This window comes from Monopterus albus, unplaced genomic scaffold (genome assembly GCF_001952655.1).
Source record: "Monopterus albus unplaced genomic scaffold, M_albus_1.0 scaffold490.1, whole genome shotgun sequence".
Lineage (NCBI taxonomy): Eukaryota > Metazoa > Chordata > Actinopteri > Synbranchiformes > Synbranchidae > Monopterus > Monopterus albus.
Genome location: NW_018128370.1, coordinates 92,269 through 114,645, shown reverse-complemented (window position 1 = coordinate 114,645; position 22,377 = coordinate 92,269). Strand labels below are relative to the sequence as shown.

At 44.8% G+C, this 22,377-nt stretch overlaps 1 protein-coding gene across 1 annotated transcript; it reads left to right on the top strand.

Annotated features, from left to right (window-relative positions):
- Positions 1 to 141: 141 nt before the first annotated feature.
- tpcn3 (two pore segment channel 3) lies at positions 142 to 21,912 on the top strand. Its single transcript, XM_020587966.1, is given in 21 exon segments — positions 142 to 585; positions 2,063 to 2,145; positions 3,647 to 3,761; positions 5,164 to 5,292; positions 7,338 to 7,454; positions 7,746 to 7,864; positions 8,474 to 8,575; positions 9,775 to 9,901; positions 11,100 to 11,307; positions 13,244 to 13,388; positions 13,753 to 13,869; positions 13,871 to 13,921; positions 16,333 to 16,397; positions 16,767 to 16,854; positions 17,138 to 17,207; positions 18,736 to 18,806; positions 18,808 to 18,941; positions 19,749 to 19,839; positions 20,414 to 20,527; positions 21,107 to 21,222; positions 21,577 to 21,912. Coding segments are annotated over 21 exon segments (2,298 nt in total). The 5' UTR covers positions 142 to 483; the 3' UTR covers positions 21,711 to 21,912.
- Positions 21,913 to 22,377: the final 465 nt, after the last annotated feature.

Here is a 22,377-nt window from a genome sequence, read left to right as displayed (position 1 = left end):
AACTCCTCTTGCACTCGGAAAATAAATCGAGTAGTTGCGAGATGGCAACAATAAAAGACTTTTGTGATATTTTCTAGTGTTATATTAAATCATTTTCCTGTTCAGGCTTTAAAACCTATAACACTGTTCTGACTTCAGGTCTTTCCACGTCACACTGTTTTGCGCCTCATATTTCCGCTGGTCCCTGAAGGCAGCACGAGTCCAGGTTAATCAGAGCAGAAAGCAGCAGCTTCGTCCAGCTCAGTCAGTCTGAAGCAAAGATGGGGGTCAAACCGTCCCAGTGAACAGAAAACCTCTGATCCTCGGAGATGAACGCTCTGTGTTGACGTCTGCACCAGAAACGCTGAAGAATAAGAAGAAACGTGGCCGTTTCGTCCTGCTCCTCCTGCGCATCCTGCGGGAACACCGACACCCACAAAGTTTGGAGCCTCCTCGACTGGCGTGAAAAAGTTCTGCAGACTTGCAGAGAAACGTTTAGGAGAGATGTCCGAGCCAGAGAAGAAAGACAACATCCCCGACGAGGCTGCAGGAACAGGAAAAGAAAAAGGAATTCCTAACGGAGGGAATCCTTCAAAGACCAAAGAGGTGAGCGTGTGAGCGCGCACAGCTGGTGGTTACACGTTTCTGCAGCTTTTTGGTTTGTTGCACATGACAGCAGTAAAGAGATGGACTCTTGTCCCTGTCTCCCCATAAAGCGGTTAAACAGTGATGAAGAAACTTCAGCTTCCTCAGTCGTTTCTCTGGAAAACAGGTTGAAGCTTCTCGGGTTCCGGAGTTTGTTTTTAATAGAAGAAACGATTCCGTAGATGACTAACGCACAGTTTCATCACGTTTACTTCCCTTTAAATGCACGTTAAACCGATTTCTCCCACCCTGGCCACTTCACCGTGCACACTGATGGTGGTTTGACTATGAATCCGCAGAGCTTCGTTACCGACTCGTCCTAAACGTGTGCAAAGTCCAGTAAACGGTGCTCGGCACAGTTTTAGACGCGACTGTCTGTCTGTCTGTCTGTCTTTTATTAGTCATCTTCCCTTATTTCCATGCTTTTTTTAATTGAAGGCGATCAAATATAAAAACAGGTGTTTATTATCTAGTTGAATTCATCTCCAACAGTGTCAACAAACACTGTGGTACCGGACTGTTCTGCTCAAACCGATCATCAGATAATAAACTAACACTGTGATAATCAGTTGATAGTTTCAGTCCTTTTCCAAACAACCTCTGGCTGCCCCCCCCTGGGTCCGGCTGCCCCCCCGGGCCCGGCTGTAGCTGACACTGTGTCTCAGACCTCAGACCTTTAGTTTTTCTCTCTTTTAAACCAAATATCTTTGAGTTTTGGACTGAACAAGACAAATGAAGACAGCTGGCTGGGCTCCATTTCTTGACTGTTAATAGTTAATGAAGACAAATCTGCAGATGAATCTCTGGTTCCCGTCCAGTTGGACTGTGGGACACTAAATGTGTAGTGGCCACTGGGTGTATCCTGCTGTCAAGGTAGAATAAATGGACTTCTACAACAGCAGTCCATGCAGATCGTGCTGTTTGACCAGCTGCAGTGATCACTTTGTGATGCCATGAAGGAGTCACTGCGTGTTCTGAGGACCTGTCGGCTGCTTCCAGCTCGTCCCAGAGCATCTCAGCTGGTCTAGAGGTCGGGTCCACTTCTTGGTCCAGCAGAGCCTGGAGTGTGTTTGAGTCAAAGTCCTGTTGGGGACCAGATGACAGTCCTGCTGAGATCAAACCAGATGGGACAGCGTGGTGGCCAATGCCCGCACGCCTCACACCTCCTCCCCCACACCTGGTAACTGGACACCCTGTGGGTGATAACCTCACGAAGCTGGTTGAGATGCTGCCGACAGTGTGCGGAGCTTCATCGAGGCCAAACTGTGGCTGCTTTAACGAATCTAAGATATGAAACTGATTTTTCTTTAACACAGCTCCATAACACAACAAAGAAGAGCCACTGACGAGACGTTGTGCCTGACTGAGGAGAAGGCAGGTCTGTGCGTTAGAACATAAAACCAGCTTCACGATTCACATCACCGTGTGTGTGTTGCAGGATTTCGACCTGGCTGCCATCTACGTGTCGGACGCTCAGTACAACAGAAACATCCACTTTGACACGTCTGCACAGGCTGTGAGGTGAGACGCCACATGGGTTTTATTCATTATGTTCAATTTAGTCTCTTGTTAAGATTCACGGTTTTACACACGAGCACCAGTTTGTGCACTGTCATGCACACACCACCACCAACTTTAGTTTGGTGGTTTTTCAAGTTGAAATGTGGTGGAACCGTTTATTTTACTTCTTGTCTGTTAAGATAAATAACCCTATGAGGTAAACGGGGTCTCCGGTGACAGAGGTGGTAAAAACTATTACATGTTCAGAAAAGCAACGTCTACAGTGGGAGAGCCTTCTGTTTGCTGTGACGTGCACCGTGAGCCAGGAGCACGAGAAGGGGATGGGCATCATGTTTACAATAGGTTTGGCTGCAGTTGCATTTTGGGTAATTCAACCTGATGGATAAACTGGTCTTTATATTAAATCACATGCTTCGCTTATTGAAAGTGTTGTTCATAACTGGTGAGTGTGAAAATCCAAGCAGCGCTGCTCTGGGTCGCTGTGTCGTCGGCGTCGGTCCTCTAGGTCGCTGTGGCGTCGGTCCTCTGGTCCTCTAGGTCGCTGTGGCGTCGGTCCTCTGGTCCTCTAGGTCGCTGTGGCGTCGGTCCTCTGGTCCTCTAGGTCGCTGTGGCGTCGGTCCTCTGGTCCTCTAGGTCGCTGTTGCGTCGGTCCTCTAGGTCGCTGTGTCGTGTCGTCGGCGTTGGTCCTCTAGGTCCTCTAGGTCGCTGTGGCGTCGGTCCTCTAGGTCGCTGTGGCGTCGGTCCTCTGATCCTCTAGGTCGCTGTGGCGTTGGTCCTCTGGTCCTCTAGGTCGCTGTGGCGTCGGTCCTCTAGGTCGCTGTGTTGATTCTGCTGAATGAGTTTTCACTCCTTTCTGTTTCCCACACCTTGATGTTGAGTCAAGTTGCATGTTAACAGGAGCAGACTTGGAGAAACTGGTTTAAATTTAAAAGTGGTCCATTAAATTCTCCTTCAGCTGCCCTGTGTGTGTGCCACGGCCTGACCCCAGTCCTCCCTCTGGGCCACACAGCTCCACTGGGACCAGAAACCAGTAAACCCACCAGTGACCACACTGGTGACATGTTCCTTCATCACCATGAACACACACAGTGGAGTTTACTCTGACTCGGTCACACACACACACACACACACACACACACACCGTCCTGGTGCCACAAACACTCACTAGAGACCAAATGTGGATTCATCCGCCGTTGAAAATAGTCCCCAACACATTGATTGTCTCCTCATGTTTGTCTGATAAATACTACAGTGAGCAGCTGAGGAAACATATGACACTTTTATGTTTTTATCAAGTGTTTTAAAGATTAGCATTTCCAACAGGAACCAATGACATGAGAAGGAGGAAGTCAAAGTGTTGAGAGACAAACTAGCACCTTGTTGGTCTGGGTTTTCACTTGGTGCTTACAAGAAGAACAATATACGATAACATGGGCTTTATGTTTGCGTTGAATCTCTTTACTTGGGCATTGCAGCTCTGCCACCCTGTGTGTGTTTTCAGACTGTATCTGCTCTACAACCACTGGCTTCCTAAGGTGCTTCTCTACTTCTTCATCCTGGTGGATCTGTCTCTGGCCATCTTCGAGGATCCAGCTGTCGTCCCTCTGCCCACATGGGTGAGAAGGCCTCCACTGTATCTGACACACAAACACAGCCCTAGTTTTATACTTCCTCTTCTTATGTGAAATTCATCAGAAGAAAAGAATTGCAGCTAGAAAAAGCTTAGTCAGCACCAATGAGCGTGGTGATCCATCGTGGCTTCAGTGAAGCCTGCTAACGATGCTAAATGCTAACAGAGGCATGAAGGCAGGTTGGGATAATTCAAAACTGCTGTCTGTCTGAGCTGTCATCATGCTAGCATGCTAACATGTTAGCTGTGCTGGCAGTTAGAGCAGAGACCACGGTGTAAGAGTTAAAAAAGGCCCGGCCACAGCAGAATTATCACCATCTGTTTTTCACTTTTTAATTGTTAAGAGTTGTTACTAGGTTTGTGCTCTTGAATCCAGGCTTTTCAAACAATGATATCAGGTGCTAGTGTCCAGAAACAATTATTTCATTCACAGAAAACTGGTCACACGTCGTCAGGGAAGAGGAGACGTCCTACAGTTGCAACCAAAGCAACATTCCAGAAAAGTGATGCAATGAATAAAAGCGACGAAATGTTGTTTCAGTCAAAAGACTAGCACAACATGCAGACCCTGTAATTTTAGAAACATAATTATGCAAAGACCAACGAGGAGAAGCCAGGGCCAACAAGTATGGTCCCACATCATCACAGCAGGATCTTCACACCGACCAGAGGTGGACGACGCACTCAGATTCTTTACTTAAGCAAATGTAGTAATACCACAAGTAAAAGTCCTGCATTCAAGATGTTACTTGCTGTAAGTACCAAAGTATTAACACCACCAACAACAAAATAAAAAACAAAGTACCAGCAGTACCAGTACTCGTCCAGCAGAACGGCCCGTGTCCCAGTAACGTCTCTGATACTGGATCATAGTGACTAATTACTGTGTCCATCACTTTAATGCTGCAGCTGGTAAAGGTGGAGCTGATGGTAACTACCTTATATACTTATACTGGGAAGTACTTTCCATCCTGCTGGGTAGCTGGTGGATTTCCTACTGGGATCAATAGAGTCTGATGGTTCTACTGGGTTTGGTTTGATTCATCTGATTCTGGAATGGGACTCCAGTTATTGGATACATGCTGTCTGTTCACTTATTTCATTGTCACTTTTATCACATGTTAATTAATGTTTTTGTAAACGTAGAGTCTCTTCACTTCTGTGTGAGGACAGTTTGTCTTTGAATGGAACATTTTTGAACGATCTGCTAAAAATAATTGTAATAGCTTGTGGATACGTCACTGTTTTGTGTTCACATGTGAATAGAATTGGAAGGATAAACTTTGTTATATGCAAAAGTTTGGCCACTTCAGGAAAATTGCACCTTTCTTTAAATGTTAATGAGCCGTTACTTTTTGCTGTGTTGTTGCTGTGTTGTTGTATTTCAGGCGACCATGCTGGTGGAGCTGCTCTGCCTGCTCGTCTTCACCATCCGGCTCGTTCACTACGCCAAGGTGATCCCTCGAGACAAGTTCTGGAAAGACCCCAAAAACATCTGCATCATCGCCATCCTCGTGGTAGGAGGGGCTTGGTGACATAATCTGTGTGGTGGGAGGGGCTACTAATGCTGTGAAGGGAAAATGGATGTAGTAAACAAGATGAGTTAACCCTTTTCAGTGGTAATAGTTAAGACACACATTTCTCAGGGTTTGGTTACCCAATTCCCAGTGAGTTGGGGTTACATAAGTCTTAGTGAGTGTGTGAGGTCGCATAACGATTCACAGGGTTGACAGAAGGCCCAGACTGAACTGCTAAAATGACTTTTAGACAGCTTCATCAGAAAAGGGTTTATCTAAAATATCCAACTGTTTACTTGTTACATACTACACACTATTCTTTAAACATCCTATCTTTAATAACATCTTAGGTCAACTAAATACTGTGCAAAACAAATATGGTCTTAAGTGTCCAGTGACACAGCTTTCATTGGTTATTTCAGACTAAATTTAACACTTCCTCAAAGAGCCAGAGTGTACTGGCTTATAAAAATTTCTCAGTACAGTGACATCTGAGGGTTTAAGGAGGTAGCTGCCACAATAAACTGCAGGATGTTGTTATTTGGGAGGTTTGGGGTCTTATCCTGAATTAATAACATTAAAGAGGGAGGTCTGCAGGGAACTCTGTTCACAGGTTCATGGTAGTCAATGACTGAGTGAATATCTCCATCATACAACCTCAAGCAGTGTTTGGAGCTTTAATATGTTTCAAATATGCCACCTTAGTGTGAGAGGTAAGCTTTATTCCTATGTCCAGGGGTTAGCATATCGTGGCCTTCATACAGTGTTTTGTACTTCAGACCACCACCTGCTGTTTTCTGTCGGGCAGAGCAGCCTGTGTTCAGCCTGTCAGGGCATCTTGACCTTTGTTTTGCTTTGCTGTTTAGGTGGACTTGGTCATTTCATCTTTGAAAGTAGTTTAAAACATTTTTGAAAATGGCTTGATTTCTATTTTCTAACAGCAGTGAGTGGGTTCTCCTGCCAGCAGGCCTGTTGACCGTTGGGCCCTGAAGAGTTCCTGGTTTTTGGCGTGAAAGCCATTGCCGGGCGCTGAGCAGATTTCCTGTCCGAGAGCTGCAGAGTCAGACTTTCTGCCGGTTGTTGTGAAACAGCCTTTAGCTGAGATGTTGCCTCGTCAGCGCCTTTAAGGCAGAAAAGCTTCCTGGTGGCACCGAGGCCCCTGATCACCTCAGGATGCATTCTCCTCTTTACTGTCGCACACCGACTGGACCTATAAGAAACTCTCACTCTGCTGTCGTCTGGGGATGTTTCGTCGTTCCCTGTTTGCTCCATTTAATATGGGACATCAGGATTTTTGTCTCTAACTACTGTTGTGTCGTGGTGTCGAGGTGGTTGTATGTGGCTCAACTACAGCTGCAGTGATTAATCAATCAGCAGAAAAATAGTCAACTAATCATTTAACTCATTTTTCAGGCAAAACTAGCAATAAATTGCATTTTCCTGCCTCACTCTGTCAGATCATTGTGAACTAAATATCTTTGGGAGTTTGTTTTCTGGAATTTTCTAGACAAAATGATTAACTGACTATGAAAATAATCATTATCTGTTTTCAGGCTAAAATAATTCAGTTAATATATACACTGCTCAAAAAAATAAAGGGAACACATCAGATCTAGGATGTCTTATGTTGTGTTCCCTTTATTTTTTTGAGCAGTATAGTTTATTCTCATGCAGCTAATTTGCTTGTTCAAGCGCAGTTTGCACTGAGTTGTTGGTCCTAGAGAAATCCGTCTGACAGAACTGGGAGGTTGACGTTTGACGTGTCCGGGGTTAGTTGATGATTCACCTTAGTCTCTGTGTTAAGGGCGTTATTGAGATGATGTGATTTGACTTAAAAACTAAACCTATTTACTTGCAGCTGAAGTTTCTATGTATGAATGAATCAGCCTCAGTGAATCATGGAAAACCTTTGACATAAGAAACCAAGAGAAACCGAAATGTACTATGTTCACTTTGATAACGTCACTGAAACAAGAAGCTCCGTCAGACATGAAACCACGTGCTCATGTGCAGCTGATGACACTTTGTTCTTCTGCTCTTTGCAGCTCACTCTGATCGACATGATCATCTACGGAGCGCTGAAAGCTACAGACTATTACGCCGTCCGCTGGTCCAGAGTCCTGCGTCCGCTCCTGTTGGTCAATGTCACAGAGGGTCGACAGGTAACGGGCACACCTTTGTCTTGGCTGTAAGATAGACAGCACTCTGTGGGTCCCGTGGCAGAAAATATATCTTTATGTGCAGAGAGGGCGTGGGGCCCCTGGTCTCTGTATGAAGGTACTGTTAATATTGTTTGAAAGTCGCACAACTCAGCTAAAAGAAACAAAGACAAAGTGACCACAAAAAGACAAAAAATGACTGACATGATACAAAATAAGTGCATAGAGACACAGATGGCAAACGACCATAAAGAGACAAAACAGCAAAGGCGAGTGATGTTTGTTTGTGTTCAGCTCCGCAGAGCGTTCCGAAGCATCCGCAACGCTTTGCCTGAGATCTTCTATGTCTTCCTGCTCTTCATGTTCAGCGTCCTCATCTTCTCCCTCATGGCTCTAAAACTACTGGGCAAGCGGTGAGAGGCCGCCTTTTGTTTCTCCCACAAGTTATTTTGAAACAGAGGCCACCTGAGCTTTGAATGTTGGTTGACCTCCAGGCGTTGAGTAAATCTGGCACATTGAAGCTGTGCACTGGGACGGCGAGTCATGATTGTCTTCATTGTTGAATAATCATTATTCTGATTAATCAATGAATCTTTTGCCTTGTAAAAAGTATCTACTATGTGATGCTTGGTCAATCAACAGTTCAAAACCAAAAGATATTCAGTTTATCATGATGTAAATAAGGAAACAAAGGTGAATCGATTATCAGTAGAGTTGCTATTTTATTGTCTGTTGGCTTATGAATCAATTGTTTCAGCTCTATTTTTATGAAATTGTGCTTTTCATAATAACGATAATTTAAAACTATTAGAGCTGTCATTGGTGTATTGGTGATGCAGTTACTGGTCCCAGCAGCCTCCAGCAGTAAGCCTGCACCAATCCTGAGAGGCAAAACAAATAGCTTGTAATATTTGACCCAGACGAGCTCATTAACATCCACTCGTCTCTTTAATCTGCATTCAGACTGGTTCAGTTCAGTGTGAAAGTGTGCAGTTAAATGATGAAGTGTGTGTGTTCTGCAGAGGCCTGAAGACCACTGATGGGTCGCCATACTTCACCGACTACCTGGAGATCGTCTTCGATCTGTACGTCCTCGTCACCACAGCCAACAGCCCCGACGTCATGTAAGACATTTATGAGATCGTCTCTTCAGTGTTTGACCACTGAGCTGATCCGAGGTCAGGCCGGTTTAAAGGTGCCCGTGGAACATTTCTGTAAACAAACAGGTTGTGTTTACATTCAGATACTGGAGCTCTAACAGACGTTCCCTATAGAACCAAACCCTTTTTTAACCCTTTCCACCCCAGTGATCCTGGTACTGGGACCAGTTGTTAAAATGCGACCTGACCCTGACCGTGGCACGTGTGGCTCTCCAAAGACTCCCACATGGCTGAAGTACTGCTTCATTTTTACTGCATCAGACTTAGCAGAGCTGCAGTTCACAACTGTATTGTGCTGACATCTGGGGGTCAATGAAGCCACTCAGGTCACCCACGTGATGATGCACAGCTCCACGGCACTGGAACCTTTTGTCTACGCAAACGGTGATGAAAAATATTAATTTGTAATTTAATATTCAATAAGTATATGCAACTACAACTAAATTTAAAAAGTAACATTTGAAAATGAAAACTTGACAAATAAAAGCTAATTGATAATTTAACATTTGGACCACTAATTACCCAGTTAGTGTTTTATTGTGAAGTCCTGTCGCATCTGGGAAATGACAAACTGTAGCTCCTGATAAATAAAACCATTTCCTCCTTCAGCAAATAAAATCTGCTGTTCAGGAGAAGCAAAGTCACTAGGTTGACGTGTTAGCTTCTCCTCTGCGTCGTGACATGTTAGCTTCTCCTCTCAAGACAATCCCCCCCAAAATCAACAGGATTTTAGTGAATCAGCTTCTGAATGATCAGGTGTGCTAATGCTAATGCTAGGTGAGCAGAGCAACACAGTTTATAATCAGAGGTGGATTCACATTAGCACTTTGGGTTCATCCCAATTCCCTTAGTTGTATCCATGTTTCCTTCACTTGTGTCTTGTAAGATGCAAGGAAGGGAAACGTGTTGTAGAGACATGAGACATCCTTCCTCTGATCCTTCAGCTGAAGTGTCCAGTCACCAACTGATTTCAGATAAAGGGGCGTGTTGCTCCATAAAGACAGGAGTAAGAGCTTTGGGGACTGGAACGGGTTCAAGGGAGCATTGAGCCACAGCGAATGATTAAATATAGGAGTTGGGATGTACCCAAAGAGGCCAGACTTTGTTTTGTTTGTCTTTGTATCTGACATGTGTGCATCTTATTCTGTGCATCTCATTGGCAGGATGCCGGCGTACAACTCCAGCTTCCTGTTTACCCTCTTTTTCATCCTGTACATCTTCATCAACACCTACATCTTCATGTCTGCCTTTTTGGCCGTCGTCTTCAACAACTACAAAAAATACCTGAAGGTACGAGTGTCCAACAGAGAGAAGTGGTTTCAGTGTCCATGCAGCGTGAACACGGTGTGACAGAAGAAACAGCCGAGTGTTAGTTCAGACTCTGTTTACCAGCACATTTCTCCCAGAGTTGGTACTCGGTGCTCCCAGAATGCAGTGCTGCCCTGCCACAGGGTTGCTTTGTGTTTGTGGTAGTTTATCCTGAAACTGGGTGTCGTGAACATTATATGGGTGAAATATGAAAGTTGTCAAAACTGGCTGGGGTACAGTAGGTGGGATTGAGCAGCCTGTGACTAACAGCAGGTAAATGCATCAGTAGTAATGTCTCAGTGGCAGAGTGAGCTCTCACACATGTGTTCGGCCTTGACTTGCAGCGTTCTAAATCTGAGAACGTCCTCCACCGCTGATCAGCCTCGTCTGCTGGGCCTTATCTAATGTCATGGCTCCTTCTGGGGATTCGTCTTCCTGCAGCTGGCAGCGATAAGCAGTGTAATCGGTGGCAGGTGGCTTTTTTTTCTTGTGGACAAAGTTGCATTAATGTTGTCACTTTATTTGTGATTGTGTGAACTGTGAATCTCGCAGGTTATGGAGCGATATGTTTACACAGCACCTGTCCTCAGAGCTGGTGCAGGGTTCCTGTGATATTTTTTTTTGCCTGTGTGAAAAGTCAGTGAACACCACAGATTATGTGAAGGACTGTCACATGACTAACTGCAGTGACCGCTCTGATGCATATCGGTGGTTATTTGTAGGCAGTTAGTAAATCCCCCTGTCCACAGGTTTGGTTACACCACTTCAACTCTGCCCGAATCCAAGACGACCCTGATTATAAGACCCAAAAGATTTTTGAACACTTTGGCAGAGCAGGGCCGCGTTTATCGGGTTGTCGATAACCACGTTGTCCTGGTTTGATTTTTGGTCACTTGTTCTTGAGCACCGGTTTAAAATTCGTCTGCAACTGCTGTCGGGACAAGGCCTGAAGCACAGTTTCCAGCATATTGTGAATCTACAGCCGCGTTCAGCTCTGCAGCGGTGTTCTGTGCGAGTCGGCTGCGTACAGACCGGATGTGTTCAGGTGGTACGTTAACAGATTCATCACTGACAGTAAAAATCTAACATTTGAAAGTCATGTCAGCTCTGCTCTGCTTGCAGAAGGCCAACGCTGTGTTCTCCTCGGTTACAGAATGACTAACTCCTCTGTGTCCAACAGGAAGAGGTACGGCAGCTGGTGAGGGCCAAAAGGCACAAGATGGTGCGAGCGTTTGCTGTTTTACAGGAGAGCAGGGAGGAGGGCAGGGGGCCAGTGGTGACCCACGCCAACTGGAACCAGGTGGTCCGACTGGTCCAGCCCAGCATCAGTAACCCCCACAGAGAGCTGCTGTGGAACGTGTGCGATGACAAGAACCAGGGCTTCATCGGTGGGTCTCTCTCACACACACGCACACGCACATGCACGCACACACACACACACAGGTGTGATTTCAGAAGTGCCGATACATTGAGACATCATCTACGTCGCCTTCACATCAGAGAGAAGAGAGTCTGACAGTGATGGAATCGTTCTGAGGCAGCGGCTAACCGCTGTGCGTCACTAACTACTGTTAACTACAAATGTGAGGTACTTGTATTTGAGTTATGAAACTTTATACTACCACTACATCACACTACATTTGACCTTTGATCTTTGACATCTCACAGGCAGATATAACCTCTGATGTATTGGTGAATATGAAGCTGCTCACAGTATGTGAAGTAGCTAAAAGAGCTAGGACTAGTGTTCAACATGTACATTAAACCACCGACGGGGACGTTTTTCTAAACACTACTTTTAGTTTGATACTTTAAATGCATTTGGATGAAAATACAGTTTTGCTTAAGGTTTTTAAGGCAGGGCTTTTACTTTTGTTGCTGTATTTTCACAGTGTGGTACTGCTGCTTTACTTAAGTAAACGTTCTGAGTAGCTCTTGCTCATGATCATCTCGGCCTCCGAGCTGAGGCTTCCTTCAGACTCCGCTGTGTCACAGCCACAGCCGCTCTCAGATGGCGAACTGCGCCTCACGGCCTTCTGCTGACTCACTATCTTCAAACTCATCTTGCATGTGGAGGAAGTCAGACTCTACTTCATCATCATGTTCAGTGCAGAGCTGAGAAAAACCTGATGCAACTGACCAGAAAGACAAACAGCAGTTTGTCAGCGCAGGACATGGGAACAGATCAAGATCAAACCTATTTTATTGTCAATTCACTATGTGTACAGGACATGGGAACAGATCAAGATCAAACCTATTTTATTGTCAATTCACTATGTGTACAGGACATGGGAACAGATCAAGATCAAACATATTTTATTGTCAATTCACTATGTGTACAGGACATGCAGAAAAATACCGTTTCTCTCTCAACTAATGTTGAATGCCCAAACCATAAAACAGAATAAAAGAAGAATAAACAGAATATGAAAACTGAGATCAAGTAATAAGGATAAACTAGATGGTACAACCTAATAGGCTATGATGAAACTCAAGTCATGTGCAAACATTGACAGTAGTGCAAATAATAAGAAGATTGTCAGGTGGTCAGCATCACCAGGGGCCTTGGTGATGAGATGCATAATAGCTTATGAGATGTACATGGACAGTAATGCAAATGACCAACAGCAGCAGATATGATGGTAAAAAGAACAGTCAGCAGCAGGTTCACATATAATATAACAAAAAGGGGGAATGTATTGAGTTTGTGCAACAGCAGGGGTAGTCTTTATATGTGTTTTTATGTTCTGTGGTGGGTTATGGTCCGGGGCGGGGGGGTAATGGACAGTGTTCAGCATCCTCACAGCCTGGTGGATGAAGCTGTTTGTAAGTCTGGTGGAGTGGGCCTGAAGGAGTCTGAAGTGGGTGCATGCGGGTGTCAGGCTGACTCAGTCTGGGCCAACAGTCTTGCAGTAAACACTCCATCGTGACGGCGATGTTCAGTTTGTGTTCAGAGGTGTTGTTCACCTGTGTGGTCACTGTGGAGGCTGCAGTTTGTGCTGCTCTCCAGAGAGGTGTTTCTGGTATTTTGTCCACCCCATACATATCAGTGAAGCCAGGCTGAATAACAAACTCCTCAGTAAGTGCTGATGCAGCAGTATTTCATAATACTGAGTATTGGTTGAGTCATTTCTTCAGTTGTTTTGCAAATTGTTGGTTCATTTATATATGAATGCAAAGTGTTCATAATGATTTTGTTTATAACATTAAAATGTTTGATTACATTATAAAACGTTGGTTCTACAACGTGATTCAAATGTTCCACACTGTGGATGATTCATAGTATTTTATGTTTTTATTTTTCTGTTGTCGTTTGATTGACAGGTAAGTTGGCGTTTGTCCAGCTCGCCGACCTCCTGAACATCGAGGTGATCACGCTCAAGTCGAGGCCACACCCACTTCAGAGTTTATGCCCCGCCTTCTACCTGTCAGGCCCCAGCCGCCTCCTTTGCCGATTGGTCCAACACCGGTGAGACTGATGGGCTTTTGATTTTATCTGTCTCAGTAGTTCAAGCAACACGTGCACATCAACATGCTTTACAGCGATAAAATACCAAGGATACAATAAAAATAACTACATGCCCTGAACTCAGTCGCTGAAGAAGTACTCAGATCTTATACTAAGGTAAAAATAGAAATACTCTGTTACAAGTAAAAGTCCTACATTCGAAACTGTTCTTGAGCCTCATAACATGGAAATACTCAAGTACACGAGTTCCTCAGAACTGTACTGAGGTGCAGTACTTGAGTGAGGGACCTCCTCTGGGAGACTGTTGTGGACCTGTGACACAATGGCAGCATGTGTCTGCTCTGCTGTGTCTGTCGTGTATCAGGGGCTTCGTGATCGTGTACGACCTGATCATCCTGGTCAACGCCGTGTTCATCGGTCTGGACGAAGAGAATCCGATGATCGCCAACTCCGAGTGGGTTTTCCTGGCTCTCTATCTGCTGGTACGTCTTCGAACCCAGGAGCTTCTTCTCCAAACACAGCTTCTGGAACTGGTGAGCTGACCACATGCACCATCTCCACTTCCTGTCAGGGTTACCGTAGGAGCCAGCTTGAATTTCACACAGTCCCAGATAGCCACAGGACTCGGAGTACAGGTAGCCGGAGGTTCGTTATAACCTGTGTTGATGTGAATGAGCTGAAGAGGCTCCACACTCTGGGGCCGAGGTCGATCAGGCATCAGATGGTTCAGTTTGTCTGTGGGTCCAGACTCGGATACAGACGGCGACGAATAAATGAAACTCCAGAGTAACTGGGTGCAAATACAAACAGCAGGGGTCACTGATTATTGTCTGATTGATCTTTTTATTCACAGATGTCAGATGTCAACTTGGTCACCCAGCTGCAGGTTCAGCATCTCCCTCGCTGCTCATACACAAAATGTCTGTCTGGTGTCTTTGTCGTTTCACTTTTTTAACATTTTGTTTTGTTAGATTGACTGAAAAAGTTGTTTGAGGCCGATGAAGATGTGGATAGTTTGGTAAAATAGTTTGGTCCTTGCTGTTAAGCTCACGATGCAAACATTAACACTGTACAATGAGTTGTCGCATCCGTTTCACACAGCTTGTCCACGTCGCAGATTATAAGCACAAGGTATGTGACACATGTTTCAGTGTTTGCTGCTGCTTTTCTCTCCAGCCAGACGCCTGGAGCGCTCGCAGCAGCTCTCTGACGCTTGAGGCCGCAGATGAATTGATTTATCTTTTATCATTAGTTTGGTTCAGGATGAAAAGGTCTGAAAGTCAAAACTGTCTAAAAATAAACCAAACCGGCTCAGAGTCTTTCTCTGGCTGTTTGATGGGGACGACCTCAGCCTGCAGTTCCTGTTGCACCATCTTGTTTATCCTTTGTGGCCACTTTATTAGGAACACCTGTACAAGCTAATGCAGTCCAGTGCAACAGCACTGCCATGTTTCTTTATGTAGCTCTTACTGGTCATGTGTTTATTGCTGAGGTCGTAGCTGGTGGTGCCGACTGCATTATGCTAAGAGATGTTTCTGATTTGGTGCCAGAATATTAGAAACACTTGTCAGTAGATCACAGTCCAGTAGAACCCCATCACTGAGACCTCAGGGTCAAAATGTGTCAGAAACCGAGGCATCATAAAAGTCGACTTTACAGCTAAAATCAGGCTGCATCAGATTGTATAGGTGTACCTAATAAAGTGGATACCTCAGCCATCTGAAACTCTTCTGCTGCAGCTGTTGACAGTTTCCTTTAGCAGTTTTGCTGGGTTACAGCCCCCTGCTGGTGAGCACTGCAGCTGCAGCGACGTCAGTCAGATTCTGGTGTTTGTGTGTTTTACGGATGTTTTATCGCAGCTGGACACGGGGCTCCGGGATATTCGCCCAGCTGATCAGCCAAAAGGTTTTCTGGCATTTGAGATCAAGCCAAGGAAACATTGTACAGCAGCGCTGGACAAAAAGGAAAAGTGCGTCATCACACACATAAAAATCACTTCTAAACCCGGCAAGGTTTTACAAATATAAAAACAGTTGGTGGACAACAGTGGAGGTCGACGGCACAGACCAGAACACCAGGGTCTGGACTCTCACACATTACGGTGAAGGAAAATAACACAAACATACAAATTTGTCTCTTATACACTCACTAGCCACTTTATTAGGAACAACTGTGCAACACTTCTGCCTTAACTGTTTATGAAGCTCAACATGTTTCAGGTTTTGGTTAAATTGCCATAAATGTATAAACTATGTTTATTACTGAGGTCATAGAGGTGCTGTTGTACTGGACTACACTACATTCAGAGGTGTCTTTATATTTTTGTCCTCCCCAGGTACATTCATGACGGGGTCAGAATATTAGGAACACCTCTGAATATAATGCAGTGCAGTACAACATCACCTTTAACTGTGACCTCACTGAAGTGCGTACAGTTGTACAGGTGTCCCTAATAATGTGGCCGGTGAGTGTATATGTGCTCTGTGGATAAAATGATTCCTGAGCTGCAGCACCACCAGTCACCACTGGGACAAACTGGCGGCGCCGTGTCCAGCTCTCTTAACTCAGCCGTGGTATGTTTCTGATGTTCAGTGTGTTTTCCCACAGACTCACAACTCGGTGACTGCTCCCTCTGAGAAATCTTGGAAACGTTCTTTCTTTCTAACCGTAAAAGATTTTTTTATGGAAGCAGTTGACAGAGTTGTGAGAAACTATCAGCTTCTTTTGGACTCAGCACCTGGAGAAACAACATGTTTCACAAACCGATGCTTCTGTTGTTCGACATGTCGGTGATGGCGGGAGTGAACACAAAGGGGGTGGGAAACGAGCAGCTTCACTTGCAGCCAACGCTGCTTTCGCTTTCAGCGTCATCACTGTTGAAGAAAAGTGTTTTTGAAGCTCAGCTTGAACTTTTTGTCTTCTAATGTTTGTTTTCTGTTTGCAGGTTTGACACCACCATCGTCATCTCTGCGCTCATCGCCACCATCGTCAACTCCACCCTGAAGTCATGTGAGTGCTGTTGGGTTGGAGACGGCTTCAGTGGCAGCTTAAAGCAGATGCACTGAGGTGCTCTGTGCTTCTGAATATATTTAATTAACTGCTGATTGTTTACAATTAAAACTGACAGCGTCTCAGGTTTGCATCATTTTAAACAGTATAACCATAAACCGTGTGTCTGTGTTCTGGACAGTTGGTCAGACAGAACAAGAAACAGACCTTTGAAGACATCACACTGGACTTTTCTCACCAGCTTGTGACATTTTAGAGACAAATCATTTTAAAGCCAGTTTTTTATCCACAAGCCCAGATTTAGAAATACTCTCCTGGGACAACAGAGACAGTCTGTCTTTCTAAACACTTCTTCCTGTCCTGTTGTAGCGGGGGGTTACACCAGCCGACAGATCCTGGACATCGTCTTCATCCTGCGAGTCCTCAGACTGATCCGGGTGGTGGACAGCATTGGGAGGTTTGATCTTTCACAACATTTTTGACTGATTCAGTTATTTAAACCATCAAAAACGACCTCTCTCTGAGCAGCTGGTGGGTTCTACACCACCGTCCAAGGCCCCGGCGCTAATGCAGGGAGCCAGGTTGCATAGAGATGCAGACACAGTCAGATGAGATGGCTGCTGTTAGTTTCAGACAGTCTTCACTCACTCGTCTGTCTTGTCTGGTGCTGTTTTACATGTTGTGTTTTCTCTGTCTGAATGTGATGTCGTGCTAACGATGAGGACTGTGTTCCCTGTTAGGTTTCGCACAATCATCAACACCCTGATCAGGATTGGACCGGCCATCCTCACCTTTGGACAGCTCATCCTCGTGAGTTGCTAATAGTCAGTTAACTGTTGCTAGACCGTTGGTGTCCTCCCGGGGTTATCGACTTTGTGCAGTTGGTGTCTTCAGCACTGATGTACTTAGCACTGTTGTAGCACTCGAGTCCAGATTTTCAAGACTCGTTAGTCGACTTGGACTGGAGCACTGACTGCATTCGGACTTGGTGTTTTTTGTAATAGGCTGTAATAATTTGGCCGAAGATACTGCTATTAAAACCTGTTCATTGGCATCATGCTGTCTCCATGGTAACCACTCCCATCACACGTACACTCAACCTTCCTATACATGATGATGGCAATAGATTATATGAGAAACCTAACGACAGTTGCCTCTGAGCGGGTACAGCAGGTCATCTAAGTTCAGTTATTCTAACTTCCTGTGAATGGGTTGTTCATATTTTAATGGTAATTGTCTAATTTTATAAAGTTGCATTGTCCATATTTACTTGTTTATGCACACTGGCTGATTTAAAAATTCTCTCCTGTTCCTGATACATCCTCTAAGAAAGGGATGTGTGATGAAAGAATCACTGTACCCTGCTTCTCTCCTGAACTTCGTTCTGCTGCTGATGCTTGAAACACTCGGCCTGCGTCTGCAGAAACACCTCGTTGTTCTAGATGAGCGCATGCAGGTGGTCCACATAGTGTGACAGCATGTTAACAAAATGCATCACATGTTTACCTCAGTGTCTCTGAAGGATTTCAACCACACAAACACTGTGTGAATATTATCCATGGTTCAACAATGTGATTGTATTGTGACTCACTAAATAAGAGTTAAATGTGGATTCTCTACATTTATTTGTACCATTACTTCCTTCAGTGCAGCTTGTGCAAATATGAATGCATTGTTTCTCAGCCCAGCTACTTGAATGTAAATCTGGTCTGTTTTCGCCTCCTTTTCAGAGAAGCTCAGCACAAAACTGACAGCTGCAAACAGCGTGACATCGGTGCACGTCTCCTCACATTTGCACAGTGTTTCCTCAGATGCAGAGGAGAGAGGTGCACTTTGTGAACTCTCACAGCTGACGCACCGCCACATGATTAAAGACAGCACCTGTTTGAGGAGGAGTGTGGGATGTGTGTTTGGGAGCAACACTGCAGTCGGTTGAGAGCCTCCAGCTGTGCTAGCAGCTCTGTGAGGCTGTACGTAGACGCACTTTAGCTCTGTGTCGTTAGCTATGCCTACATGCTCCTGTGCTAATGCTAACTTGCTGAGGTTTACTGTGTTTTAGCTAATTAGTAATAAAATAAAGGAGGCTGATAGGGATTAGTTTAGCTGGTATTGGCTCATAAACCAAAGTCCAGGACAAATGAAAGACCATGAAAAGACAGAGGATTACTGGTTCACCCTGAGGGGGACAAAGATGTTTGAACCAGATTTCATGATTATCCAGCTAACAGTTGTTGAGATATTTCAGGGTGGACCAGCCCGACGGACACTGGCGTCCGCAGAGCTCGAGTTAGCCCCCTGGTAGCAAAGCTGGCTCTGACTGGGCTGCTCTCCTCCTCAGGTGATCTACTACGTCTTTGCCATGGTGGGGATGGAGTTGTTCAAAGGGAAGGTGAGGTTTTATGAACCCGGCCAAGGTGTACTGTGGAAACCCCCTTCTGAACGGAACGGCCTTCGCACAACTCAACTACTGCAAGAACAACTTTAACAACATAGCGTCCTCCTTCATCCTGCTGGTGGAGCTCACGGTGGTCAACCAGTGGCACGATATCCTTTACTGTACCTGAACGCCTCACACGCTGCCACTGGGAACAGAAACCCTGCTGGCTGTGGCACCAGTCTCAGTTCTTAAGATTTGTGCATTTCTGACAGTAGACATGTTGGAAAACACTGTCATGCCATGTTTACAAGAGTCAGTTGCAGCTTTTCTTTGCTCCTGGATAGTAGCAAACATTAGCCTCCTGAGCTAATATTATGGAGGATCTAACTGGTTTTCATTTCTAAGGGTAGTTTAACTAACGGCCCCTTTCAGAATTTATGAGATCACTGGATTATAAGTACTGATGTATTTGATGTATTGCTGTGTTCGTCACTTCACTGTTGCAGCTGGTAAAGGTGGAGCTAATGCTAACTGTCCACACTGTTGGGTAGCTTGTGCTTCCCCCCAAGGATCAGTAAAATCTTCTTTCATTCATTTGTTCATCAGATTAATAACAAAAATAATATTATTAGTCTCTATCTGCAATGTAACTAGTAACCAAGTCAGATTAATACAGTGGAACAAAAAACACACGTCCCTCTGAAATGTAGTGGAGTTGAAGTACAAAGTAGCAAAATGGAAATACTCAAAGTACAAGTAGCTCACACTGTACTTGTGTTTACTTTCCACTTCTGTTTAAGACTATAGAGTTTAGAAAAGGTTGAAAGACTTCATCTCTAAAGTCTGAAGAGCTCCACAGTGGTTTCTGTGTCTTACAGAAGTGAAATCCCTCTCGAGAACATTTGCGAGTCAGTGATTCAGATTGTGTTGTCAGATTGTGTCGAACTCTCTGCGACTCCTTAACGAGGCTCCACTGCTCAGCAGCGGCTTCGCCACCGTCACCCACATGTCAGCCAGGATCTTCTTCGTGCTCTTCCACATTTTGGTGGTCATCGTCATCATCAAGTAAGACTAACAGCATCACCCCAGCTTCACTGAGGTGCAGCCTCTAGAACTGACCTACATTAAATGTGGTTAATTTTGTTACTGGCTCATCTGGAGGAAACTGTCTTTAGTCTCGCAGTAATCCACTGATGGTTGTCTGTCCATCCATGAGTACTGCAGTCAGGAGCTGCTAACGGCTAATTCTGCTTACTGTTGATGCAAAGTTGCCAAAATGAAACAAATATGAACAAACGAGTGTAGCCCACAGCTAATTCAGTGGCTCCAGCAGCATCACACTGTTGGCAAGGATGGGTATGGTGTGTGATCAGCAGTGGGTGGCGCTGCTGCTGTTGCCGTCACTGTTCGTTCTCATTACAGTTAATTTTAGGAAACTGAAAAGAGCCGTAAACGTGAACCAGATGTGGCAGCTCTCAGAAAACCGTTTCCACACTAGATGGAAGCAAATTATTTTAATGTAACACGCAGTTATTTGTGTTTGCATATAGATATTGTTTTTGTCTACGGGCGCAGAAGAGTCAGAGTGGATTTGGCTGCTCACTCATCATGTAACGCACCACTTCCTGTTGTCTTTCAGTATCTTCGTGTCGTTTGTCCTTGAGGCGTTCTACGTGGAGTACTCGGTGGATAAGGGCGACCTGCAGACGGCTCTGGAGAGGAAGATCGAGGAACTGGAGCTGGCTGTGGCCCAGTATGTCCTGTCACTCAACCCCAATGCAACAGCAAACCCACACACACACATATAGTACTGTATATCCAGCAGGGTCAGAAATGGGCCAGAACCATGAAGCTCATTCTGCATTCTGAAACCTTAAAAGGATTGTTGTACATGACATTTCCTCAGCGCACATCATGTTCACTTCCCGGTGACCCTTTGGGTTGTTTTGTGTCCACTTGTGGGGGTTCAGACCCCAGTTTGGGAACCACTAATTTAAAGTTAAAAAAATGTGAACTAAGTGATAATTATTAAATGTAACTTGAATAAGTAACTTTAATATTTCCCCCTTTTTTAATCTTGATTTGCCTCAGCTGGTTATAAGAGTCTGTTTTGCCCTGAGCATCGTCTGGAAGGTAGTGTTGTCATTTTAAATGGGTAACGAGTATTTGGTTTATAATGTGGAATATTTTGTAGTGTCTTAATGGCCCAGTGGGATTGTGTGTGTGTGTAAAGGGGCCTTTTTAACAGCTGATAACTGGTGGTGATGTTTCATACCATTGTCTGATTGGTCCGAGGCCTAAACATGTTCATCCCTGTTGCTTTGTCGCCCAGGGAGAAGCTGGAGGATAACTTGGTGAACGCTATGGAAACCTCTGACAACGACCTGGGAACTGGCCAGTCACCGACCGCAAACAAACCCGCACTGATGTTTAAAATCGCTTCAAAAAGTAAGAAGCAGCTGTAAACACAGGCCAGGGACAAATGGAGACAAGATGATGTTAGGATACAGACAAGAACAGGAGGAACATTGTACCAGGTGCATGCTTTTATTTTGAAAGGGCGGGTTCTTGGTGTCTGGTATGTATCTACAAATCTGGAACCAGAGGGACTGATGACAGTGGCAGCCCCTTTACAGCGCCTGTAACACATTCATAGGGTCAGATTAAATACACTCATGCCTCCTGGTCCATCTTATTGCTCTGTGCCGTAGACCTTCACTGTCGTCCTCCAGCTATTAGACACACACAGTTTTGATCGTCAGTGTAGGTGATGTTGCTGATTCTGTGTGTGTTGTCTGTCAGGGTATCGGACGGTGGACGCCTTCCTGCAGCGGATGTTCGAGGCCGATCTCGACCCTGAGGACTTTGCAGAGAACAACGATCCTGAAGCTCAGGCAAGCGGGAGCTTTGCGAACCCGACGTTCAACTCTATGTAAAACATTTGTGTACAAACACGTGTGGAGGGAAGCAGATTCTGTTACTTCTGCTCGGTTTTACAGTCAGTATCATCTCTGAGTACCAGATATGTTTATTCAGTGCTGTGTGTAAACAGTATGATCTGAGTCATGTCCAGTGTTATATTTTTATATTTCTGTCTTGTACCTCAACACAAAGGAAATCAGTATTTTCACATAAAGTATATTTAGACTGATGCTTCGTCAGTTTTATTTCTCCTGTTCTCTGAGCACAAACGCACACAAAACAAGTCTGTTTCTATCCAACAGGCGGTGACCACAGTGAGCGCAGAGCCCAGGAAACTAAACAAATATATTTTAAACAAATTCCAAAGATAAACTTTATAGAAGAGTAAAATTCTCACTTCAAATGTTTGATATTTTGCATTTAAATAGTGAAGTTAGTCCATTTTGCTATTACAAAAGATTTCATAGGTGTAAATGAACACAGGTGCCTCCCCCTGCTGGAGGCTTGTCCCTGCACCTGAGACACAGGGTGTCCTCTCTCTCTTGTCCACAGTCTGTCTGTGTTCTGGACAAGGAACAAGGACATGAATATCCACGGTTTAAAGATGACTGAGCTGATGAAGACCGAGAGATGTGGCCAAAAGCTCCAGAACAATCAAATGAGTGGACCTGAAGTTTGTTT